The 8,850-nt window shown below is 39.0% G+C and overlaps 1 protein-coding gene across 2 annotated transcripts; it reads left to right on the top strand.

The window, feature by feature from the left end:
* Positions 1 to 440: 440 nt before the first annotated feature.
* Positions 441 to 8,808, top strand: NDUFB6 (NADH:ubiquinone oxidoreductase subunit B6). Of its 2 annotated transcripts, XM_036433603.2 has the most exons (4): positions 446 to 743; positions 2,955 to 3,047; positions 7,061 to 7,105; positions 8,632 to 8,808. In XM_036433603.2, the coding sequence occupies exons 1-4, from the start codon at positions 564 to 566 to the stop codon at positions 8,698 to 8,700; spliced, it is 387 nt and encodes a 128-aa protein (XP_036289496.1). In that variant the 5' UTR covers positions 446 to 563; the 3' UTR covers positions 8,701 to 8,808. The 2 variants fall into 2 exon arrangements, with proteins under 2 accessions (XP_036289498.1, XP_036289496.1); XM_036433605.2 differs by lacking the exon at positions 2,955 to 3,047 and having other exon boundaries at positions 441 to 743.
* Positions 8,809 to 8,850: the final 42 nt, after the last annotated feature.

Below are 8,850 nucleotides of genomic sequence, written 5' to 3' on the forward strand. Positions count from 1 at the left end.
AGTTTTTTGGGGGCGTAATTTCCAGTATTTATTATAAATAGTGCTGCAGTGAGTAATGGTGCATATGCCTTTCATATTTTTACCACCATATTTTGGGGGCAAAGTCCTAAAAGTGGAATTGTTGAGTCGAATCCACAGGCTTTAGGTCACAAGAAGAGGAATTCCAAGGTGGGAGAGGCACGTAAAGAGTTTTACATTTGCACTTCACATTCAAAGAATCACATATTCGCATCCTTCCAACTCCCAGCTCTCCAGTTCTTCCGGGTCAGAACCTCTAGTCCTCTGACCTCTCCGTCTTCCCCCCTTAACCCATAACTAACGCCCTCCTCCCACCCTCTCTACCCGGCGCTCAGGACCGACCCCAAGCTCGGTGGGCGCAGGCTTTGCGCATGCCCAGCGAGCGCGCGGCGATTGGCGCCTCTGCAGACCTGGGTGACGTCATAACGGCGCGCCGCTCCCAGGCGTCCCCGCAAGGTCGCTCAGCCCAGCGGGAGCGCGCGGCCGTGACCGGGTCCCAGGTCCGGGGGCGCGCCGTGTCCTGCCGTCCGGGTGCCGGCGGCGACATGACGGGGTACACGCCAGATGAGAAGCTGCGGCTGCAGCAGCTGCGAGAGCTGAGGAGGCGATGGCTGAAGGACCAGGAGCTGAGCCCCCGGGAGCCGGTGCTGCCCCCGCAGAGGATGTGGCCTATGGAAAGGTTCTGGAATAACTTTCTGCAGGACCCGGCCCCCTGGAGGAGACTGGTGAGTGACCGGCCATCCGCACAACCGTCCTCGGCCCCCAGACTGTCTGCTGGAATGCCTGCTCCTTGGGGCCAAACCAAGGACACGGACGTCGCTCTGCGCCCGCAAAAGTCCGGTAGTTCCTCCCGGGAGAAGGAGACTGAGGTCCTGCCGAGGCTTAGGCTTCGCCAGAACGCCGCCTTGTCCCAAGCGCCCTGGCCTGCGCGCCAGAGTCTCTGCTCGGGTTTTACAGCACGTTTGGGTTTCTCTGGATTGTGCAGATCTTCCTTCAGACTGATAGCCAAGGGTTCACTGGTTAAAATTCCACGATTTTAGTATTTGAGAGCACTTAGTTTAAGGTTGAAGTTAACCTAGCTAACACCACAACCAGCTATCATAAGGCACAGCTAGTCTCTAGCGGATGGTACAGGCCCCATGTGATAGCCAAAATAGACAGAATCCTGTTGCCATGCTTAGTGAGTCATATTCAAGAAAGAGCCACCTTTCTAGATTACCACTAGGTACGTTGAATACACTTTTTCATTTAAAAATGCCATCCCTGCACTGTACTCTGCAGAAAGTCACTCATTCAAGGAGCTGTCTTTATTTTCAGGGTCTCTGAATATTTTCTTGAGGTCGTTAATTAAGTCACATCAGTTATGAGTGATAAGCACTATAATCTCAGAATTGCTTTCACTTAGCTATGAGATTGACTGAAAATAATGGAATAATACTAATACGTATAACATTTGAATACTTATTTAGTGCATGGCACTTTGCTGATGGTTTTACATGTGTTACTTTATTTAATTCTTTACTCCTACAAGACAGAAAACTGTTCTTAATGAATGGAAACTGAGGCCTACAAAAACTCAGTGGTTTACCCTTGGTCACAGAGGCAGGAATTAAAGGAGGTTCACATTGAAATCTATGTGTATCTACTTCCTTACAGTGCTTCAAAGCCTGGGGCAAATTTTTCTGAAAAAGTGGTCTTAGATACTTTTTTCTTTTTTAAAATGTATTTTTATTTATTTCAGAGAGGGAGAGAGAGAAACATCAATGATGAGAGAATCATTGATAGGCTGCCTCCTGCACGCTCCCTAACCCCGGGCATATGCCCTGGACCAAAATCAAACCCAGGACCTTTCAGTTCACAGACCGACACTCTATCCACTGAGCCAAACCGGGTAGGGCTTACTTTTTTTAATAGTGGTAAAATTAAACTATGATTCAAGTCTTTTCTCATCCTTTGTAGCCACTGGTTGAAAGTAGTCATCCCTTCTATGATGTAAATAAATAAATAATCATTTGTTGAAATCCATCTTACCTTACTTTGAGTTAATTTTTTCTTCCATAGTCATATCTATTACAACACTTAGAATCCTTTCCCTGAAAGAATAGATATGTTTCAGTCAAATTGGCTGCCTTGGAAACGTTTCATTTCTCTTAGTTCTCTTTGCCTTTCTCAAAATAGTATAAAGGTATCTCAAAGTAAGCTTGGAATACTTCTATCCCAGTATGTAAAACACTTTTTCTATTATAGTATTGGTGTGCTCAGGTTGTCACCTCACACTTAGAATATCTGAAATGATTATCTGAAGTGGGTAAATTAGGGAGATGACTTTACCTGAAAAATGATGTAGGTATGATCATTTTGGTTAAATTGATTAAAATTATTCTTTTGTTATTTATGCCATGCTTTACCTTTAACAAACTTATAATAAAGATAAGGAAGTATTTTTTTTAAAATTTTATTTATTTATTTATTTATTAGAGAGAGAGAGAGAGGAAGTGGGGTGGGAGAGAAACATCGGTTTCTTTGTTGTTCCATTTATTTATGCATTCATTGGTTGATTCTTGTATGTGCCCTGACTGAAGATTGAACCCACAATCTTGGTGTATCAACACAACACCCTAATCAACTGAGCTCCCCGCCAGGGCTAGAAGTAATATATTTTTTAAGTCTATAAATGCCTTACGATAGTTTTGCCAAATGCTTCTTGTCTTAATGCAACTTGCCCTGCACTCTAGGTGTCCCCTAGCAGGTCCTGTGTTTAGTGAAAACATTTAAATGGGTGAGGTTAGCCACAGACTATAAGAAACTTGTAGAATTTAGAGATTTTTAAATAACCATGACATTGTTGTATTATGGATGTTTTGTTTTTTTCTACCTCAAATGTAAAAGATGGGACATGTGTTTTATTTTGTGTATGGTTTTTTTTTTCTCCATAGGTCTATAATACGTACCGACACGGTTTCCTTATTTTTACTCATGTACTTATACCTGCCTGGATTATTCATTATCACTTAAAATATCATGTGACTGTAAGTATGTTTTAAATATGTGTTTTTCAGAATTTATTTTTAATATTGTACAAAATTATTTCCTATGTGGGCATCCCTTATCCTGCTCTTATTTAGTGGAAATAATGCGCCTCTTGTAACTGATTGTGAACAACTTTGAATCCTTTTAGGTAAAAGGTTTAATTAAATGTAAGTAATATATGGCTTTTCAAAAAGTTAAAATTCCTGATTTTGATGACTCTATTGCAGTTATTTTAAGAATATGGTCCTTTTAAAAAAGATCCTTATTTGTAGAAATAACCTAATGTAAACCAGTTGGCAATTTACTATGAAATAATTGGGTAAAAAAAAATATATATATTTTTATAATTCTTGCTCAAACTCCCAATAAACTTTCTGTAAGCTTAAAATTACTTCAAGGTAAAACACAAGTTAGGGATTGCCTAACAAATTATAGATAATCCCATTGAAGTTAGCTTGTTAAAAGGAGAATGAAACAAATAACTGGGGTTCTCAAAAAATTCTTTCTAACAGGACTTGTTCTCTGTTGATTGTGTGGTCTCTTTAAAATTCTGCTTGCTGACATCGTCTTTGTTCTCTTAACTAAGCAGATCATATCCACTGATCAACAATTATGGAGTACCTAGTATGTTCTCTACCTTTATTGCTATAGAAAAAATATATAAGACAAAATTCCTGAACTCAAGGGGTTTATAGTAAAGTTGGAGATAGGTGATTCTGGTAGGAGTATGTTGGAGAAAAGTTATTCTAGTTACAAAGATATGGAGTCACTAATGAGCATAGCCATATCTAACCAAGACTTGGAACCAATTAATGAAGGTCTTGAAAACTAGGCAGAGGAGGTTAAACTTTATGTGGTAGGCAGTGGGAAGCTTTCCACTTTTAAGTAGGAAAGTGACTTTATAAAAGTGATATATTTAGGAAAACATAAAATGTGGGGTGAATTGGAGGGAGGGAAGTCCTGACATCAAGCAAATCAGCTGGACGCTGTTACCGTTTAGTAGGTGTTCATTGATGAGAATCTGGTTAGGGCAAAGATAGCAGGAATGGAAAAGAAAAGCGAAACCAGGAGATGCTTTCAAAGGAAGAAACAGCCCAGGTTAAGTTAGGGATGAAACCAAGGTTCAGAGTAATTTATGTAAAGGAGGGCTTTCTGGTCCTGGGGAGAAAGTAAAGTTGTTTAGAAACATGAGTTATTATATCCCAGTGGACAGGGCGTGTTAGGTTTAGAAATCTGAGGTTAATGTAGGAATTAGAGTTGGGATTTAGTGTTACACACACACACAGGAAATCTTTCTGCAACCATTAAAGGGGGCTAACAATTTATATGTCTAAGGTTCAGAGAATATTTTATATTTGTATAGTTGATGGGCTTAAAGTTTTTGTATTTATGTTCACCTACAAGTCCACAAGCTACTTGATATCATATAGGTCTGTATTTTTTTCTGTAGGGTCTAACATGCAAGACCCTAGAAAAGAAAATATATTATTTTCTGTCAGGTTTTTTTTGTGTGTGTGTGTGTGTTTTTTTAACATCCAAGAGTGGTTTTTATATGCAAAAGAACTATTCTCAGTTATCTGAAATATAAATTAATATTCAATTTGTTAGTTTCAAATTTAAAAACCGTTTTTCTAATTACTTAAAATTTTTTTTTTTAATTCTGTTAAACTACTTACATAGCTAAGAAAATATGAACAGTCTCCTTTCTTTGCTCTCATTATTTTTGGATTAATTCAAGTTGAATTCTCCTAAGACAATTATACCTACTAATATAATCAAATTCTCTTAAATGTTTCATACTGTATTTATACATTTTATTTTTAAATACTTATAGAGCAAATTAATGACCCTAAGAAACAAAATCTTTTAAAACTTAAAATCACAAGTCTAAATTATGCTCTTTAACTAGAATTCTAGATTTAGTATTTTAAAACCTCTAAAAGCCAGGTTACCTTACACATTACAAATACTATAAACAATATATGGATTGTCCATTGTTTTTGGAACTTACTAAATTTGACATTCACTGGTTTATACTCTGGATTTGATTTACTTTGTAATACCTATATTTAACAATTTTTCTAGGATTGAAAAGATACTTGTATCCTAAAAGAAGTGAATTTAACAAGCTGCACTGGGTCAACAATTCAATTAATATGGTTGTTTATTTGAGGGATTAGTACTTGCAGGTGATTTTTCCTGGGTCAAAGATGGACATAATTAAAGGTTTTGTGTCCGTATAGATCTGAAGGCCTCTCTCTTACCTTATTTTCTCTTGATTTAGGCAGGACTGCATACTTAATAACCCTTGCAGCCACTTTGCTAACACCTTTACTGCCTGCTTGAATTTTACCGTCTCTCTCTGATTTTTAATTGATTTCAGAGAGGAAGGGAGAAACATTAATGATGAGAATCATTGATTGGCTGCCTCATGCATGCCCCTTACTGGGGATGTGTCCTGCAACCAGGGCATGTGTCTTAACGGGGAATTGAACCATGACCTCCTAGTTGATATGTCAAGCTTAACCACTGAGCCACACCAGCCAGACTAGAATTCTTAAAGACATTTTAATGTTTTCACATTGTATTATGTAAAATATTTTTCAAAACACTTTAATATCCTCTAATTGTATTCTAAGTTTCTTTTGGCTTTAGTTTCTCTGGATTTATATCATGCCATACATTTTTTGGTTTGGTATTTCATGAATATGTATATGTTTAATCAATACATTTATTCTACAAATATTTGTTTAGTTCTTCCTATGTTCAATGCACTGTTCTAAACAGGGATACAGCAGTGAACAAATCAGATGAATCCCTGCCCTCGTGAAATGTTTATTCTGGTTTTGGAAACTCCCAATAAATAGATAAAGAGGTGTAAAAGGAGGTGATAAGTCTGTAGAAGGAAAACTAAGCAGGGAAAAGACTAGAGAATGATAGGGGCTGTTTTTTTAAATTAGGCCTCTCTAAGGAAGTGCTATTTAAAGAGAAACATAAATGACTTGAGGCCATGGACCTAGCAAATAACTAGAAGAGCATTTCAGATAGAGGAATCATCTATATAATAAAAGCCTAAGTGGCTGTTATGGCCGAATGACCAGAATAGCAGTTGCTATGATGCACATTGACCACCAGGGGGCAGACGCTCAACGCAGGAGCTGCTCTCTGGTGGTCAGTGCGCTCCCACAGGGAGCCAGAAGCTGAGCTCACCACTGGCAAGTGCAGTGGCAGGAGCCTTTTCCACCTCCGCAGCAGCGCTAAGGAGCAGCAAGCTGAGTGGTAAGGAGCAGGGAGCAGGCAGGTGGTAAGGAGCAAAGGGTCCTGGACTGCGAGAGGATGCAGGCCGGGCTGAGGGCCCCCCCCCCTCCAGTGCATGAAATTCATGCACCGAGCCTCTGGTTAAATATAATGGCTCTGAGGCTCAAGTGGGCCCAACTGATTGGATCAATAGCAAAGGAGCTACCATAGTGTAAGTACTATAGTGCAAGGAGGAGGAGGTTGGAGTTCAGAGAGCTAGCCAAGGGCCAGATTGTGCAGGGTCTTAGAGATCACTGCAAGGACTTTGGCTTTGTCTCAAAGAATTAAACTTTGAGCAGAGGAGTGATACATGTTAGAATTACTTGACTCTGCCTGCAGTGTAGAGATTAGACTGTAGGGTGGCACCCAGGTGAAAAATGATAGGGACTTGGACAAGGGTAGAAGCACATTCAGAAAATAATCTCAAGGTAGAACCAACAGGATCTGCTGAGAAGTCAAAGTTTTTGTCCTACTTATTTGGGAGCATGAAAGAGTCTTGTACCAAGATAGGGGCGAGTTAGGGACTGGGGAAGCTTACGTTTGGACATGGTTAAGTTTGAGGTGCCTGCTTGACAGCCAAGTAGATATTGAGTAAACGGTTGTATGAGTCTGGAGTTTGGTGGAAAGCTGGTGGAACTAAGTTAACATTTGGTATAAGATCTATAATTTTAGAAGAAACTCTACCATAATTAACAGAGCATTACTTTTATTGCAGACAAAACCATATGCCTTGGTTGAAAGGAAGCCCAGATTATTCCCGGTAAGTCTTAAAGCATCTGATTTTTGTATTGTTTTTTCACTATTTTTCTTTCTCTTCCCTTCCCAAGTGATTATTTGACTAAAATTTTCCTTTTGTTTTCACTGTCACTTCAAGTGCTTATTTTGTATATTCTTGTTCAAAAATAAAAGAAAAAAAGGAGGAAATAGTATAATAGTGTAAGGTAGTCCTTATAGCTGAAAATGGGAGGTGGGCATCTTTCTATACAGTTACCACGTTCTCTCCTTTCTCTGTCCTCATGCAGCTGCCTCTCAGCTCAGTGGCAGCTGTGCGGAGGCTGTCTGAAACACACTGCACTTCGATCTGATCTTTGACGAGGGGCTGCGTCCCTGTTTACTGAGCTTTATTGGGCTTCTGTTTCTCAGAATGTTTTGTTAACCCTTACTGTTTAAAGATTCAGAAGCAATTTGCTTTTTCAATCCAGAAAGGTCCTGAATATCTTACTCTTTATATCTGCTTTCAAATCAGCTACTTCTTACCTGAGCTCATGTTTCCTCAAGTACTTTTCCAAGGCAACTAATATTCGAACTCGTAACTTTTTCCAGCTTCCTCTCCTAGAACCTCAAGCTCCTTAGAAAGTCTGCTTCCAAGTTATTACTGGCTTTCATTTTATTTTTACCTTCCAATGCCAATGTCCTTGCCTCCAGACTGCCATGTGGTTTAATTTTTATTACAGCTGCATTAATACCACTTCAGAGTATTAATGTCTCTGTTAGGGTAATGTTAGCTGTGGTAATAAATTATCCCCAAAATGTATAATGGCTTAAACATAAAGTCTATTTTTTTTTTTTTATTATTATTAGTATTAAATAACAATACTGAGCAGCACCAGGTCAGGAAATGGCTGGGGTGCGGATGAGGGATAATTCTGCTCTACCCAGTCATTCATCACTGTCAGGTTGACAGAATCTGTAATCTTGAGCACAAAGCTGAAACTAAAGCTAAGTCATTTGCCTGAAATTATATCGCTTGTCCATGGAGTTCCCACAATTCTTACCACTTGGTGCTGGCTCCAAGGCCCATGCCTTTTCTATCACACACACTCTATCTAGATTTGAAAAGACACCTGAACCAGCTCTCCAGGCAAAGTTTGCATTCTGTCTCTACTGCCTGGGCCAAATGATAAACTGCTGATTGCCTAACACATTTATTGTAATTGCTGGAAATACATTACCTCTTTATATTGAGCTAAAGGTGTTTCTCTGGAACTTTTTTCTAGGGCTTCTATTTCTTGGGGCCTTGCAAATAAACATTATTCCTTTATCCCTTTGTGAAGACCACTTTCATGCTCTTTCTGGTCATTTTGTTTTGAGTGAAACTTCCCCTATTCTTTCCCTTATACCTTAAGATTTTGAATACTGGTTTCCCATCGTTAGACAGCCACTGCTTTGTCTAAGTCCTGTTATATTGTGATGCCAAAGCTGAACTACATTTTCAGTGTGAGTTCTGACTGAGTGGATATATCTTGCAGACAAGATCTTCCTACTAATATGTGTTTGTTTTCCTAGGGTGATATAATTCTGGAGACTGGAGAAGTAATTCCACCAATGAAAGAATTTCCTGATCAACATCATTGAAGATTTAAAATTTCAAAGGCATATGAGCCTAAGTTTTGTTGGTATATTATCATATTTACTGAATATATTCTCTGGAAAAGTAACTTTAATAAAGTTTACTCTCGGATATGTGTTGCCTATTTCTTCCCAAACACTATACAATTTAAGACT

The sequence above is a fragment of the Pipistrellus kuhlii genome, unplaced genomic scaffold (genome assembly GCF_014108245.1).
Source record: "Pipistrellus kuhlii isolate mPipKuh1 unplaced genomic scaffold, mPipKuh1.p scaffold_m20_p_12, whole genome shotgun sequence".
NCBI classification, from domain to species: domain Eukaryota; kingdom Metazoa; phylum Chordata; class Mammalia; order Chiroptera; family Vespertilionidae; genus Pipistrellus; species Pipistrellus kuhlii.

Coding starts and splice junctions, on each gene's coding strand:
- NDUFB6 (XM_036433603.2), top strand. CDS start 564: ATGACGGGGTACACGCCAGATGAGAAGCTGCGGCTGCAGCAGCTGCGA. Junction 3,048..7,060: donor ACTTAAAATATCATGTGACT/GTAAGTATGTTT, acceptor CTTTTATTGCAG/ACAAAACCATATGCCTTGGT. Junction 7,106..8,631: donor GGAAGCCCAGATTATTCCCG/GTAAGTCTTAAA, acceptor TTGTTTTCCTAG/GGTGATATAATTCTGGAGAC.